The sequence below is a fragment of the Protopterus annectens genome, chromosome 4.part0, assembly GCF_019279795.1.
Source record: "Protopterus annectens isolate FY-2018-M chromosome 4.part0, PAN1.0, whole genome shotgun sequence".
Classification (NCBI taxonomy): domain Eukaryota; kingdom Metazoa; phylum Chordata; order Ceratodontiformes; family Protopteridae; genus Protopterus; species Protopterus annectens.
Window position 1 is genome coordinate 1,980,771,139 of NC_056733.1, and position 17,829 is coordinate 1,980,788,967.

The following is a 17,829-nucleotide window of genomic DNA, read 5'->3' on the forward strand; positions in this document are numbered from 1 at the left end:
CTGTGCTGGACCCTTCTCTACCTTTCTATTTATAGGTTCCCTATTATATAAGTTTTTTTTTCTTTTTTGGAACAGCTATTTGTTTTTCCCTAGGAAAAAAATTGCTGTTCTAAGTGTTCGGGATTGTAAACTTTCGCTTACATAGGGTCAATAAATCAGCGTTTGCTTTTTAAGCATTCGCTGATTTAATATAGACCCTATTTATACACCCAAGATGAATGGTAAGGACTATATTTAATGACTGTATAATTACATACAATATAATAAAAATAGATTGATGTTATGGGTTTGACTCTTACAAGCTTGATGAAGCTGTTCTGCATGTCTCTCCAGCAATGATCTTAATGTTTTTTATTTCATTTTGACTAGTGACTCTATTCTTGTATTACATATGTCTCACTAATTGTGTCTCCTACATATGTACAGACTACTAATTAAGACTCTCTGCATTTTGTATGTATGTATTTTTTTTTTTTTTTTGCATTTTGCATGTATTTTCTTTTCTGTTCAAACTTTGTACTTTTATATTTGTTATTATTTGTTAATGATGTGTGTGGAGCTTTTCTCCCTGGGCCTCCACTGAAAATCGACATGTGTCCAGTGGACTATCCCAGTTAACAAATGTAAAATAAAATAAATAAACATTTTGCACGGGATAAATTATGTGCCATTTTATTAAGTATAATGATTTTAGAATGTACTGTTATGTCCTGGATGCAATATATCAGTAAACACGTTTTATACAGGTCTAGTACAGCCACTTTCATGTTAAATTTTCTGACACACTTTATGAACTATTTACAGAAGGATAACAGAAATACGTAGTGAGTGAAATTCTAGCTGCTGGGCTGAGTCTAAAAGTGAGTCTAAAAGTGTGAGTAATCTGATTGACATTCACAAACACAATTCAGGCATTCTTCAGTGAAAGAGCACTAACCAGCAAAATTACTGAGATTTTGACAAATCAGTATTTTTTTAGTGGTGGCTGTCTGCATAAATCATTTTCTAACGTGATGTCAATGACTGAGTTCTCCTTGTGATATTATTCATGGACCACATACCTTTCAACATTTTCACTGCTACGGTTTCACAGGTGTTGCTTTTTGTAATTCCAAATGCTGAGGCTTCTACCACTTTCCCAAATGCTCCATGGCCTAATACTTTACCTAAAATAGGATTCAAATAAAAGAAATTTTTAGAAAATGTGTGCCATCTTTAAGAATAAAAATGTCTGCTTATCTGTCCTTTGGTGAAAAAAATATTTTAATGTCATTCTTTGCTAAATTATGAAAACCTCCACATTATTGATTCACAGATCACAGTAGTATTTTAACTGGTTGCTTAATGCTATATATGTTTATTATAACAGTGCTATGCACTGCCCAAGACACTGAATATGTACAACTTACCCATAGCTTGCAGTGGTTAGAGATGTCAATATTCTCCTTCACCATCTGGTATAGCCAAAAAAAGATGTGGAAAGAAGTTTTTGTTAAGTTTGTTGTACCCTTGACAGAAAGCAGCCTATTAAAGTGAAGTTCGAATTGCAGCTTGGATGCTTGATAGCTCAGATATGCAGAATAGGTGTACCCATCTTTGGGTTGGAGAGCATATGCTTGGGACACATTTAATTCTGGTGGTTGGGAAAACAACCACATGGTGTCAGCCCCTTGCAGAAGTGAGGGATAGGACAGCACATCTATCCATTGCATGACCCACCATGGGATGTTACTGAGTGGTACAGTGTGGTGAAATGTATTGGTGTTAGTCAGGGGGTGGCCAGTCAGGTTTTATGGAGGAGGAGAGGCCATAGTGTATCTGATGGTCAGCTGCAGGGAGCCAAGAAAGAGCCAAAACATACAAAAAATACAGCCCTTTGCAAACCCATAAAGTATAGATTTAAGTGAAAAACATCCATATAGCTATTCAGGTAGTCCAAAGAAAGAGCCATTTATCCAAATATATGGCCACCAGGTGTGATAAATATGTGAAATTAAAAATGCAGAAAGTAAGAAGATAATTTTAAAAAGTGCACACTGTGGTGTATATGGTATATGCACTGCTACATCCATGACATCTGAGTAAAGACATCATTAAAAACTAGTGATTCTGCCATTGTGCAGTTTATAATTGGGGCAAGAGTAAGAACAAGAAAAATATATTATAGTATTTTAGGGGAGTGGATTATAATGAGCTTGGGGTATACTGAAGCCGAGTTAGGGGACTTGCAGCACACTGAGGGGAAAAGCAAGCTGTGGGAATGGGTTTTCTATCATTATGTTGACGTGCATTTGCACGGCTATGAAGTATTCGAACATCAGATGTTCGAATACTTCATATTACGGCAGGTGACATGAGCGAAGGTTTGCATTGCGAATGAACTGTGCATTCGCAATTCTAACTTTTGGTCATGGGAGGGGATCGCGGTACAGTGCGGTTAGGGAAATGCATCCCTTTCCTCACTGTAGTGCGATCTCGGAGTTGGAATATTAAGTTAGGGGGTGTGTGGGGGGCACAGCCCCCCTGCATAACTGTGTGTTCGGTTAGGTAGGTAGGTGATTATGGGAAGGGTGGGCGTGCTGTGTATCGCCGTAAATGTCACAAGCGACATTTTCGACAATACACCCTTGTTTTCGAGTTTACTATTATTCAAAAATGTTCATTTTCGATGCATAAATTCGAATAGTGGTAGCTTGCAGGAAGCAAATAGGTTCATAATAAATTACTAGGTCCTAGAGTCTTTACAAGCCTAGCCATGTTAACTCCAGGTATCACCATTTGTTCTTTTTGGTAGTTTGCAGGATGAATTTATGAACAGAGTGTGTCTGTGATCAATACTGGCTACCCCTATCCATAAGGGACATGGGTGCCACCTCGGGGACGAATTTGCGGTCTCCCATCCAATTTTCTAGGTTGTGTTTGAATACGGTCAGTGAGATTTACGTAAATAGGAAGTCTATTCCAGAGAAGCATCAGTGTCTGGGAGACATATCTGTCTCTCCAGCATGTTCTGTTAATGCCACAGGCTAGGTTGAGATCCCTAGAGCGAGTAACTCTTGTGCCATTTGACTTGCGGATGTACAGCATTTCCATTAGGGCAGGATTGCAGATTGCCCTATAGGGTAGGAACAAGTCACCTCTCAGCAGCTTATAAGATACAAAGTAAAGAGACAGGGATTTCAGCCTGTCCACATAGATCATGGTTTGGAATCCTTGTATTTTCTTAGTGAGAAACCTCTAAGGTCTCTCCAGCTGCTGCATGTGTCTGGTGAGGTACATGCAAAAGGATGCATTATACTCTACTAGACACCTGATGAGGGTTGATGAGGGTTGAGTACAGTGGAGTTGTAACATCCCTTGACATGGATGCTATGCCCTTGCTTATGAGATGTGCTATATAGAAGGCTTTCATTACCACTGTGGAAACTTGGTGGTCAAAGTTCAGATTGCTATCAACCTGTGTTCCCAAGCCTCACACCATTAGGTTGAAATTCAGGGGGTGCTGTCAATATTTTAATTTGTAGGGAATTCTGTTTTGCCAAAGAGAATATTAATACATTTTTTTTTGCATTTAGTTTTGGACCATTGCATTGGCACCAATCATTAATTTGTGTTATCCCTTCTTGTAATATGTTGACATTGTTCGGGGACTCAATGATTGCTCCCAGTTTTCAATCATCAATGAACTAGATGAGCCGGAGGCCATCTACTTTGGCCTAGACTTCTGAGAAAAAGATGCCAAACAATAAGGGGCCCAGCACAGACCCCTGTGGTACTTCACTGGTGATGAACCTACTAGTGGAGGTGGAGTCACACATTTTGACAGAATGTGTTCTGCCAGAGAGACAATTGGCTACCCATCTAGTAATGAAAGGATTAATCCCCAGCTGGCAGAGTTTCTCAATGATGCCAGGGTGGATTGTGTCAAAAGCATTGGCAAGGTTGAGATAGGCTGTGTACACTGTTTTACCTTCGTCCATGGCTTTGATGACATTCTCAAAGATGTCTACCAGGTTTAATAAGCATTGGGTCCAGTGTTTGGAGGTTGCCTATGTACTTGTTGACAAGGTTCATGATAATTCTTTCCATGGCCTTGCAGATGGGAATGGTTAGATTTATGTGTCTGTAGTTTCCAGGGTCAGTTGATGGCCCCCCCTTTGTGCAGGGGAATGTTGCTGTTCTCCATTCTGCAGGAACATAGCCAGTTCTCAGGCTATGATTACAGAGAATGACGAGTGGGTCCCCTAGGTTTTGCTTTACATTGTTTAGTAGACAACCTGGGATATTATCTGGTCTCATTGAGGCCATGTTTTTGGCCTTGGCGAGCACAGAGATGACCTGTTCACTAGAGATACTAGGCAGAGAGCTGGGGTCAGGTATGCTTTGGGATATGGTTGGTATGAATAGGGTGGTGAAGTTTGCACTGAATCTGTCAACTAGCAGGTTGGCAATATCTTCCAGTGAGTGAGTGATCTCAACTGCAACCAGTTTGGCATAGAGCTGGGGATTCCCTTTTAGACCTTGGATGTAGTTAAAGAATGCCTTATGAGTATCCTTGGCCAGGGATGTGACTTTAGTTTTGTAATTTGCTTTAGAAGACCACAAGATTTCTGATATTCTTGTTAAGGCTTAGAAGGGAACTCTTCCTCTGCAGAGTGATATCCCTCTTGCTTTAGGACAACAATTTGTTCCTCTTGTTATATAATCTAGTTAAACATGAAGTCCACCACAGAGGATTGTCTTTACAGGAAGACCTGGTTTTGATCCAGTCAGGTACAGCAGTGTTTATGCAGTGACTTAAGTGTTTGTACAGTGCATTTGCATACACTTATGCATAGTGATCATTGATGTCTGATATTGCTGGTGGCATGAAGCTTTTTAAACCATCACTTAGCAGGCTGTAGTTAGCTTTGGTTAAGTTATTTTTATAATTTGTGTTTCTGTAAGGGTGTCATTTCCAGTAGTTACTTCAAATAACACTGATTTGTGGCCTGACCTAACCAAGGAGGGCATCACACATGGGGAGTACAGTGACCCCCCCCCCATGTTGGTGAGTACTATGTCCAGAACATTAAAGGCCCTAGTGGGAGTGCAGACTATCTGTTCCAGAGTATTTGTGTTAACAAAGTCCAGGATCTTCTGGGTGAGTGTGTTTTTACTCATGTATGTCCCCCAGTCTATGGAAGGATAGTTGAATTCTCCCATGACTAAGGTGTTGGGCTGTATGGCAAGGGATTCCAGTAAACTGAGGTAGGTGTTGTGCTTATTCTGGTTCATGGTGGGGGATCTATAGTTGGCAATGATGTGGTATGGTCCTTTCCCAACAGTTAACTGGACATGGAGTAATTTGAGAGAGTAACGCTGTTTGACCAGTCTCAAATTGTATTTGGTTTTAATGAAGATGGATATACAGTACCTCCACCTTTGGTTCCTTCACACTCATTTTGAGGTCTGAATGTGTGGAAGGCATTGTAGCCTTGCATGGCTGAGGTGCTGTCAGCGGCTTTGAACCATGTCTTGGTAACTGCACAGACATCAGCATCCTTCAAGGTGAGGAGTGCTTCCAGGGAATGCAGTTTCTTGTTTAAACTCTTAGCATTAAGCAACACGACCCTGAGTTTGTCTTGATTAGATTTTGTTAAATTGGAAAATTTACTGTTTTGACATTGCCTAGGAAAGGCACTATGGGGGAGGCAAGGGCCTTTGCCAGTATACAAAAGCCTAGGGGGGACAAGTGGCCATCTCTAGCAAAGTAGTGATATCTGTCTACCATATCTTCCCAGGGAGACAGATACTGGATCCCCCTAGACTGACACCAGAAACTAAGCCAATTGTTGAAGTCAGTCATTTTTTTTGTTTATATTGTGACATCATCCTGGATGAGGGCAGGATTCTGCTTAGGGCTAGGAACAAACCTATATGGGACACATAATCAGAGAGTTCCATCATGTCTCTCTTAATATAGTCCAGAGAGGCACATCTCAAGTCATTCAGTCCAACATGGACTATGACAGAGTCATAACAGTATATGCTGTTGAGTGACTTGAGTGCATGCATGATTTGTTGGATCCTGGCACCTGATAGACAGTTAACTGTGACCTTCTCCTTGTCCAGTCTGATGAGGAGGACATCTGTGTGTCTCATTATGGAGTTGCCTATGAACAATACATTTGATGTGTTTTGCCTTAGGTACTATTTGTTGAGACACGGGTGAGTGAAATGGTTTCTTTTTGCTTAGTGGTTAGTGTGGGTGGTGTGAGTTTGGGAGGTCTATGTTCTTTTGGTAGGCTTTTAATAAGTACCTCCACATATGTGAGTTTATGTGTCATGACCTTATTTTGTGTGAGAGATGAGGTTTGCGTGACAGGTGAAGAGTGTGTGCTGATAACCTGTTTGATGTCTAGTTTGTTTTTACATGAGAGAATTGACTCCAATTCCACAGTGTATTTGCATCTCTCACATAGGGTTTTAGTTTGCTTTAGGAGTAAATGGTTGTCAGTATACATGAAACAATTACTACATTGCCTCAAGATGTCCATATCAATCAAGCTGGCAGGAGAAATGATGGGAATCTGACCATCCATTGTGGCAGGAGTTTTCTGGATGTGGTATTTGGGATGGAAGTGGGCTAGCTGGACTTAGGACTTTGGGTTAACTAGTGGGCTAATTTGACTTGGAGTAACAAAGATAGTGGGTGTATAGTAGGTTCATAGGTTAGTACTAGGCTATCGGCCCAAGGGCCTATACAAGCCTAGCCATCACAATTCCCTGGATATGTCTTCCCACAATATTTACTTCCCTGGACCACTGTCTAGCAGGGTGACTGACGTGATCCCCAGGGTGAATTTCCTATCTCCCATCCAATCGTCAAGGTTCCTTTTGAAGAGGGCCAAGGAGGTGCTCTGCTTGACATGTATGGGCAGTCTATTCCAGAGTATGGGCAGTCTCTGGGTCAGGAACCTATCCCTCCAGCATGTTTTGTTCATTGTGATGACAAGGCTTAGATCCCAGGAGTGTGCGGCTCTGAGGGATTGGAAATTCTTTAAGTGTAACATGTCCAACAGCTCAGGGTTTGACATGGCCTTGTATGTTAAGCAGACATTGCCTCTGAGTAGACGATATGCCACAGAATATAGCTGGAGTTTTTTTTAGATGGTCAGCATAGGGCATCTGCTTTATGTCTGTAATTCTTTTAGTGAGGTATTTCTGCAGCCTTTCCAGCTGTTGCAGATGTCTTGTGAGGTACATACCAAATGGGGCATTGTACTCTATAATAGGTCTGTTGAGGGATGAGTACAGTGGGACAGTGACCTATTTTTTTTCTGGATGAAAAGCCCATAGTGATGAGGTGTGCCACATAGAAGGATTTCTTGACTGTTGTGATGATGTGGTTATCGAAGGTGAGACCACTGGCCACCTGTGTCCCTAAGTCTCTCATCACACTTTCAGTGTTTAGTGTACTGCCACCCATGTGGTAATTCATGGGTACATGTTTTTTTCCAAAGGGGATAACTGTACATTTCTTGGTATTAAGCTTGAGCCCATGGCTCTGACACCAAACATCTGTTTCTGTAAGGCCCTTTTGTAGAATATCCACATCATTTGGGGATTCAATAATGGTTCCCAGTTTGCAGTCATCTGCAAACTTTGTTAGCCAGAGTCCCTTAGTGTTGGCCTGTACTTCAGAGAAGTAGATGCCAAACAAGAGCGGTCCCAGGACTGAACCCTGAGGTACTCCACTTGTTACTTGTCTGGAGCTGGATTTGGAGTCTTCTACTTTTACAGTCTGGGTTCTGTCAGTAAGCCAGTTGGCAACCCATCAAGTGACGTAGGGATTTATGCCCAGCTTAGTATGTTTATCTATGATTCCAGAATGGGGGGTGGTGTTGAAGGCCTTTGCAAGGTCCAGATAGGCTGTGTGGACTGCCTTACCCTCATCCACAGCTCTGGAGATTGATAAGAAGTCAATCAGGTTCAGGAAACAAGAATGTCCCTTCACGAACCCAAACTGGGTGGGGTCCAGTGTTTGAAGGTTGCCAATGTCTTTGTTTATAAGTTCCATGAATATGCGTTCCATGCCCTTGCAGATCAGGCTCATCATACTGATGGGAAAGTAGTTCCTGGGATCCAAGGTGGATCCCCTCTTGTGGAGTGGGATAACTGTAGCTGTGCACCACTCAGTGGGCACGAAGCCTGAGGTGAGGCTATGATTAAACATGACACTTAGGTGAGGTGCCAGTTCATTTTGTAGCTCATGTAGTACACAGCCCGGGATGTCATCTGGTCCCATGATGCTGTATTCATAGCTTTAGAGAGTGCAGTTTCTACCTGTGCGGCCGTGATTACCGGAATTTGGCAACCTTTTGGTATTGAGATGGGCCCTTTAGGGGATGAGAGTGGGGTGAAGTTGGCATTACATCGATCTGGCAGGATATTGGCAATATCCTTGGGATCAAGATATTTAATGCCATTCTGTTGTAGCTCAGAGCAGATCTGAGCATTGCCATTTAGATTCTTGACATAACTATAGAATGCCTTGTGACTGTCTTTGTAATCTTTGACAATTTTATTTTCGGAACTAGCTTTGGAGGATTTTATAAGGGATCTTAGCTTCTTACTGATAAGTGGATGATAAGTGTAAGAACGCCCTTTACTCAGCAGGGAAGTTTGTGAGGTTCTACTAGAAGGTCTTTAGTGAAAAATGATGTTCCCAGGTGTTTGCATCTAAGCAGGGCACTGCTAAACCCTGTTACTAGAGGATTAAATACGGGCGAATTTAAACAGTTTTTAACACAACTACCAAAAGGAATGCCCCAAACTCCAACTCACATGGTTCCTGAGCTACACACTTTTGCCACAAGGGTGCAGGGAGGTCCAGTTAATGTAAGATGGCTGGTTTAAGAGCACAGTGATACCAAACAGTCTAGATTCAGCAGGTCTGAATCTAGCCTATGCTATATAAAGCAATGAAACATAATTTCAAAGTACAGAGGAAAAAGCGTCACAAACAGATAAAATGATGCAGTAATTCAATTAAATACAGTTAACAAAGTGCAGTGCTGGCTTAAAATATACTTATTTTTTAGTTTTTTTTCAGTGCATGCCTTGGATTTCAATGCAGATGCATTCCAGACCTCTGACTAAAGTTGCCAAACATTGAGCAGCTCTGGTAAACTGAGCGCAAAGCCGTGATAAACAAGGCTTATATACAAGTGCATTTAAACAGTTTTTAACACAACTACCAATTGGAAAGCCCCAAACTGAGCCTTTCTCCAGCAATCCCCAACTCAGATGAGTCAGCAAGTCTGAATCTACCCTATGCTATGTAAGGCAAAGAAAAACAGTTTCTACATGGGAAGGAGTAAGGGAGAGTCACTTAAAGGTCAAAGTGAGAGTGTTTAGTAGTATACTATTAGATGACCTGCAGTGGTACCACTCTCCACACAAATTGGCAGCTATTCGAGTAGTTGTGAACAGTGGGAGACTACAGAGAGCATTTCCTATAGAGGGTTTTAAGTTGGAGATGTTTGCTTATATGCAAGTTCAGGGAACCATGTTTGTGCATCGCTTTTTATACCAGCAGGATGAAAGACTTTTACAGAGTTAAACCCTCTGGCCAATCAGATAAATGCTTTACAACAGAGGTCAGAGTTTCTGCAATATCAGGAATCCTTGAAAATTAATGAGTGGCGCTAAATGGAATGGGTTGTTATGGCACTGTGAACTTTGAGCACAGATGAGTTTTATGCAAATAAGTGGTCATACGCTGCAGCAAACATTAAACAGTCTTCCTCTTCAGAATACATGCTGGAAGTAATCGGAGTAAAATAGCCTGTTTCAGAAATATGAGGTCATTGAACAGGTTCCACTACAATATCACAAACCCCAACACCTCTAAATACAAACTGGATGGCTTTAATTGTACAAAACTACTTATTTGAGTATACATGTTTAAGCACATGTACGTTTCTATCATGTAAGCTTTGCACAGTGATAACACATGAAACTTATTTCTAAAATGCATAAATATAACAGGATGTAACACTATAAAGTAGATTAAATTTAATATAAAAAGGAAATATGAATATATTCATCATTTAGCCTTAGCCTTAGGTATATGAGTTATAACTCCTGGTCCATAGTGACTGTAGCTCCAGAGGTAATCTGGATCGATTCTCAGCTGGGGTGCCTTCTGTGCAGAGTCTGCATGTCCTACCTATGTTTGCGAGGGTCCTTTCCATTCCAAAGACATGCAATAGGTGGATTGCACTCTCTAAATTGGCCGGATCTATATTATATTTTCAAAAGTTTCAAATATCGAACACCATATGGTCGACACCATATGAGCGATGATTGAAATTTCGAAAATATAATAAAAAAAAAAAATAAAAAACTATACTTACCTAAACGCTGTAGGCAGGGGGGCAAGCCCCCCTGCACCCCCCATGTTGGGGGTTGTGCCCCCCACACCCCTGCTACTTAAATATTCCTACTCCGAGATCACACTGCATTGAAGTAAAAGGAAAATATTCCCTACTGCAATTTCTGTATTACGCACGCAACATTTCGACGTTTCGACCAATCGGGTTCACTCAATACACGTTTGTCATTTACAATTTTTAATCATGCGATAGGAACCCAAATTGGCCATAGGTATGTGCATAGCAGAACAGCTGTGGCAGCACTAGTCACCCGGTGGTACAAACCTTGGCTCTAGTTGATTGTCACTGTTGAAGTGACACCCCAGCTCTATGTGTAGAAATGGGAAAAAGGTTATGGATGAATGGATGGATGGATATGACCTGGGGAGGGGGGTAGTACAATTAGAGATTAGTGGTAAAGGGGTAGAGTTCTCATAAAGGGGATGCAGAGGGTATAGCTCCTTCTGCAAAACAGTTAATTCAAGAGATTGTTCTTCTTAAAGTGAGCTGTTATAGTAGAACTGGTAAGCTGTGGCAATAAAAATGGTGGGAAGATATTAAGATTTAAAAATATGGGTATAGGAAGCTCTGCACTGGTAGTTCAGTCCATAGTGTTATTTCTAAGGATTCGGTTCTGTGGAGAAAGAAGTGGTTCTGCCTTTGTACAGGGCTGTATTTAGACTCCTTTTGGAGTATGATAAGCAATTCTGAGGGTCATATACTATTATGAGACTGAGGTGACAGAGAAATTTCAGATACAGGCTGCTGAAATTATAACGGAATGCAAGACATTTAATCTATATAACATTTAATCAAGTTGGTGAGGTTATTCATGAAAGGCAGAAGGAAATGTGGCAAACTCAACATGGAGTAATAAGAATATTAAGGAATTAAAATTTGTAAGGAAGGATGGGGAAGGAGAGGACATTGTGTACAAATTGTAAGATGTTTCTGTAATCGGACAAGAAGAAAATATGTTTTTAATGGAAAGAAATCGCAGCCTTGAAATGTATTAAATGGTGATACTGTGACAATAGACATAGAAATGGAGTTTAAACTGAAGTGTGACAATAGGTATAACTTCAGAAAATGGTTGATGCCATTTACTAGAGGAGCTAATTGCTAAATTCAAGAAACATGATAGTTATTGTTTTGTGTTACAGTTAGAAGACAAGAGTCTGGAGAGAGAGAATTAGTCTGGTCTTTACCTCCAAAGGTGATGATGATAGTTCACTCATTTAGCAGCCTTTTTGCTTATGCACAGCAGGATTGGGGTGACAAGAGTTAAAAGGCTTGCACCTGTCACCCCTTGGCTTTCGAATACTGGCCAAGGCTCTTGCTGCCCCCATAGTGCCTTTTTTAGGCAAGGCTCAAAAGTCAAACCCACCTCCGTAAACAGCACAAGTAAAAAAAATGAGGATTATGCTACTCAACGCCAGGAGTTTAAATCTCAAAATGCATGCGCTAGAAGCACAACTAAGTATGGAGAACGTCGACATCTGTGCAGTAACTGAAACCTGGTTCAAGGCTCCAGAGAGCACTCCAGCACTACTGGGCTACAACTCATACCACACATTTCGAACACAGAGCACGGACCGAAACACAAAAGGAGGGGGTGTATCCATATTCATCAAGGATACTCACACCTCCAGGTTAGTGGCGCAGCATGATATCTCTGAGATCATCCATGTGCAACTAACATCGGGCAAATCTGCAATGCAAATTGTGGCCTGCTACAGATCACCCTCCATGACCCAGGACCACCACTCTGTCTTTCTGGAGACACTGGAAAACATGAAGGTCCTACTGAACACCCTGATACTGGGCGATTTCAATTACCCTAACATTAACTGGGAAAACTACTTGAGTACAAACTCCCAGGCTCAGCGCTTCCTGGAATTTATCAGCTCAAATGCCCTGGATCAGCTGGTAAACTCCCCTACCAGAGGCCACAACATATTGGACCTGGTCATCACCAACATGGGCGACAGGTGTTCCGTACCGGAGGTCAACCCGTCACTGGTTAGATCAGACCATAAACTAAGGATGTCCACACCCCACTACCACCCCCAACCAAGGAAACCACAGTGAAAAACTTTTCTAAAGCAAACTTCACCTTACTTAAGGCAGAGGTGGCAAGTTTCACAGCCCCAACGCTAAAGGATAACACTGCCCAAGATGCAGAATCCTTTACAATTGCACTCTATAAGCACCTACAAGGATGCATGGATCATGCCATCCCTAGCAAGACCAAGACTCACTCCCCTAAGAGAAGGAAACCAGTCTGGTGGACCCCTGCCATAAACAGGTTATACAACAGAAGGAGGAAACTAGTTCAGAAAAAAAGCAAATCCCAAGAAGGAAAGACATCCCTAATCAGTATCAGTAAGAAACTAAGGTCCCTCATAAAATCATCCAAGGCTAACTTCAAAAGAAAAATAGCCAAGGATTTGAAAGATAACCACAAAGCCTTTTTTAGCTATGTCAAGAATCTAAGTGGCAACTCGCAGATATGCTCTGAGCTAGTGCAAAATAGCAAAAAATATACTGAACCTACTGATATTGACAACATCCTGGCAGATAGATTCAGTGCAAACTTCACCTCCCTCTCACCTTCAAAAGGGCCCACAACAATACCAGAAAAGTGTAGTGTCCCAGAAATCACAGAAGTACAGGTGAAAACAGCCCTTTCAAAAGCCAAAAACACAGCATCAATGGGGCCAGATGGTGTCCCAGGCTGCGTCTTGCACAAACTACAGAACAAACTAACCCCTCACCTAAACACACTGTTCAACCTCAGCCTCTCCACAGGCTACGTGCCCATAGAATGGTGCACAGCAACGGTTATTCCGCTCCACAAAGGAGGGGCCACAACTGACCCTGGTAACTATCTCCCCATAAGCCTGACTAGCCTACTCTGAAGGCTAAGGAGTGCATCATCATTGAACTCATTAACAAAGACATTGGGAACCTCCAAACACTTGACCTGACCCAGTTCAGCTTTGTTAAGGGCAGATCATGCCTACTAAACCTGGTTGACTTCTTCGACACAGTCACCAAGGCCATAGATGAGGAGAAGGTAGTTCACACAGCCTACCTTGACCCCGCCAAGGCATTCAACACCATTCCTCACTCGGGTAGTATAGAAAAACTCACCAGCCTGAACATAAACCCCTACATCACAAGATGGGTTGCCAGCTGGCTTACAGACAGAACTCACACGGTAAGAATAGCGGGCTCTAGGTCCGACTCTAAACCAGTCACAAGTGGTGTCCCGCAAGGCTCGGTTCTGGGACCCCTACTGTTCGGCATATATTTCTCAGAAGTACAGGCAAACACAGGAGGACTATGGCTAACAAAGTTAGCCAATGACTGCAAACTGCGAGCCATAATTGACTCTCCAGCTGACACGGACATCCTTCAAAAAGGCCTTACTGAGATAGACACCTGGTGTCAAAGTCATGGCCTCAAGCTAAATGCCAAAAAATGCATAGTCATCCCGTTTGGGAAAAACAAAACACCCACGAATTACCACATAGGCAGCAGCCCCCTTAATACAGAAGAGGTAATAAGAGATCTGGGGACCCAGGTAAATAGTAATCTCTCCTTTGACAATCATATTGCCAAAGTAGTTAGGAAATCCTTCTATGTGGCCCATCTAATTACTAAGGGGTTCACATTTAGAAATAAAGAGGTTATAGTGCCCCTCTACTCATCACTCATCAGACCCATCATAGAGTATAATGCCCTATTTGGGATGTACCTCACAAGACACTTCCAACAGCTGGAAAGACCACAAAAGCACCTCACCAAGAGGATTACTGGCCTCAAACATATGTCCTATGCAGCCCGACTGAAAAAACCCTGGCTGTACTCAGTGGCATATCGCTTACTCAGAGGTGATCTCTGCCTGACTTACAAAGCCATGCCCAACTCAGAATTGATGGACATGTTCCACCTAAAGAAATCTAAGTCACTGCGAAACACCTGCTCTAGTGAGCTAAACCTCGCCACAACAATAAATAGAACATGCTGGAGTGATAGATTCCTGTCAGAGAGACTCCCCATGCTTTGGAACAAAATTCCTAACTACATTAGGCAGTGTCCCTCAATAACACTCTTCAAGAGAAGCCTTGACGAGTTAATGGGTAACAGAAAATACACCCCTGGGATCACTTCATTAGCTCTGCTTGACAAAGGCTCAGTTAATTAATCAATGGGACGGCAAAAGCCGACACACTCTGGCTAGGCTTAAAAATGCCCTTGGGCAGATAGCCTAGTACCTACCTATGAACCTAGCTGTTAAAGGCATTGAAAGCATTTTTCAGATACATTTAGTATTAACAGCAACCTTTCTTTTAATCCTTTAGCTCCTTAGATGCATTTAGACAGCAGTACAGGAGACACTCACCTGGTGTTACGTATAAATCATACTACTACAGGTATGCGCTAAAAGTACCATGGCAATGATGTAAATGAATGATTGCATTTTGCTACTGAATAAGGCAGAGAACAATGATAAACAAACTGTGAGCTGTACTTCCTAGCAACATTCTGAAAGGGTTACAGACTGAAGGACTAAAATATCATAGAGGAAAATGAAAATAAACAGAATTTATGCACATTAAAAATCTGCAACTTGGCTCAGTGACATAGTGAGATGGAGTTCTTACTGTGACCTAGACAACCCAGGGAGGGATTGGTGGGAAAGACTAATTTTGCTGGATCACCCATTTCAGGAGGGATTTCTGTTCATGATGAAGACACACTTCCCCAGTGATGGGAATGTGCCATAATTATGGGGCAGATTGTCATTAAAACTACAGCATCTGGGGTGCAGAGCTTGCTGACGCTGCATGAAATGATAGGTCTGATGGTACTAGCTCTGCCCAGTTAGGGCACACCAAAAATCCTCGCTAGGATGCAGGGCCAGCATATGTGACACTGCAGGGTGTTTTACCCCCCCCCCTCCTGACCCATGAATGGTGTGTTCTCAGCACCTGGGAGACAGAACTAGGAACATTAAGGAAAAAATGGTGCAGTCAGACACTTGATGATCAGCTGGTTAAAAACAAATGGAGGGCAAAAAAATTCTGGAAGAGTGATGTAAGAAAAACTCTCATCTATTAAAGATTTGTGCCGAATGATTGTACTAGTAGTTTAGCATGTATGTTAAATAAAAATAGCATATAAACAATATGACAGTTTCCTGGCATTTGATGGAAGAACAACATACCTAGTTGAAGTCTGTCTTGGGGGAACTCCCATCTACTTGAATCATATGCCAGGTATTCACACTGATCTTCCAGGGGTACTGCGTCTGGGTCCATTATTATAGAGAGGTATCCTGTCTTAATATCAGCATGGTTTGACTGAAAAAAAAATGCAGAAATATATGCTATGAAGCATGACATACTTTACAATATGAGTGGGGTTAACTGCAACCCCAGCAAACGATTCACTATAAGACAAAATATCAAACTTAATTTGATTACAGATAAGTAACTTTTAATAAAGCAAACTTTTGAATTATTTGTACTTTATGAAATACAGCCACAGCAGCACATTATTTAAATACACTATACAGTGACTCACAAATTAGCAGTTTGTAAGTCTGTAATTTGGAAGAAATGCAATTAAGCAAAAAAAAAATAATAATTTAATTTCTTACTGCCCTCAAGCCAATGGCTTGAATGAAAACAGAATTAGAAAATTTCAAGCAAGGCCAACATAAATTTGTAATTCACAACTGCCAAGTGGCTTCAACTTTAAGTAAGTGATCCGTATAACATTCCTCCCTGCAAAACCTGCACTTAGCAGTTCTGGAACTATGAAACCCTTTAGACTGCTGAATGTAAGTAACAAATGCATTGCTTTCAGCCTGTGATAGCTGATCTCATTCCAGAGCGAAAACTGCTATGGCATGAAAACATGACAAAGATGTTAAAAGAGAAAGACTGATGAAAAAATATGTAAACCCATATCACTGTTACATTTGTTTCAGTACACATATTAGGAGCTGAAACTACAGTAAATGCAAACTAGTGATGGCTCTACACATGCTTTCTCACCTTATATGCATCATTTTCCCTTTTGTTTGCTCTGAACCTACACTTGTAATATTTTATATGAAAGTTTAAGCCCTCGAAGCCCTCCTCAGTATGGAGAACATCGATGTCTGTGCAGTGACCGAAACCTGGTTCAAGGCTCCTGAGAGCACCCCAGCACTATCAGGTTTTACCTCATATCATGCTTTCCGGCCCCAAAACTTGGACCGAACCACAAAAGGAGGGGAGTATCCATATTCATCAAAGATACCCACACCTCCAGGTTAGTGGCAACGCACGAAGCATCGGAGACCATCCAGGTGCAACTAACCATAGGCAAAACTGCCTTACAGTTTGTAGCATGCTACAGACCACCCACTCAAACTCAGGAACCCCACACAGCCTTCCTGAAGACACTGGAGAGTATGAATGTCTCTCCAAATACCATCATATTGGGAGACTTCAACTACCCAAACATAGACTGGGAACATTACTCAAGCCCCAACACCCTAGTCCAAAGGTTCCTGGAATTCATAAACTCAAATGCGATGGAACAACTAGTCACCATTCCCACAAGAGGAGACAATATACTAGACCTGATCATCACAAACATGGGGACAAAATGCTCCACACCAGAAGTATATCCCTCATTGGTAAGATCAGACCATAAATTAATCTCACTGGAAATCCACATCCCCCCCCCCCCCGCACAAAAGACCACAGTGAAGAACTTCTCAAAAGCCAACTTCACACTTTTTAAGACTGAAGTGGTATCCTTCAAGGCCCCTGGGTCAGTGGAAACCACAACCCACACTGCTGAATCCTTTACAAATGCCTTATACGGGCACCTTCAAGAATGCATGGATCATGCAATCCCAAATAAAACCAAGACCCATTCCCCCAAAGGCAGGCGCCCGGTCTGGTGGACCCCAGCCATAAACAAACTTTACAACAGGAGGAGGAAGCTACTACATGACAGAGCAAAATCCCTAAAAGGGAAGGCATCTCTGATCAGTACTAGCAAAAAACTACGATCACTCATAAAATCATCCAAGGCCAACTTTGAAAGAAAAATCGCAAAAGACACAAAAGACAATCACAAGGCCTTCTTTAGCTATGTTAGAAACCTGGGTGGAAACTCCCAGATATGCTCAGAATTAGTCCAAAATGACACAAAATACACTGAACCCACTGACATTGCCAACATTCTGGCAGACAGGTTCAGTGCAAATTTCTCCTTCCCCCCCCAAAAGGAGAAATAACTATCCCAGCAGAGTGTAGCCTCCCTAACATCTCAGATGCCCAGGTGAGAGCCGCCCTCTCTAAAGCTAAAAACACAGCATCAATGGGACCGGACGGTG

The 17,829-nt window shown here is 41.9% G+C and overlaps 1 protein-coding gene across 3 annotated transcripts in view; it reads right to left on the bottom strand.

Moving 5' to 3' along the window:
• Positions 1-17,829, bottom strand: part of FLT4 (fms related receptor tyrosine kinase 4) — a 1,292,248-nt gene that overhangs the window by 240,267 nt on the left and 1,034,152 nt on the right. For all 3 annotated transcript variants that reach the window (XM_044069598.1, XM_044069597.1, XM_044069599.1), the window contains exons 17-18: positions 15,658-15,793; positions 1,062-1,166 (exon numbers count right to left, since the gene is read on the bottom strand). In XM_044069598.1, the coding sequence (XP_043925533.1) occupies positions 1,062-1,166; positions 15,658-15,793 (241 nt within the window). The remainder of the gene's footprint in view (positions 1-1,061; positions 1,167-15,657; positions 15,794-17,829) is intronic.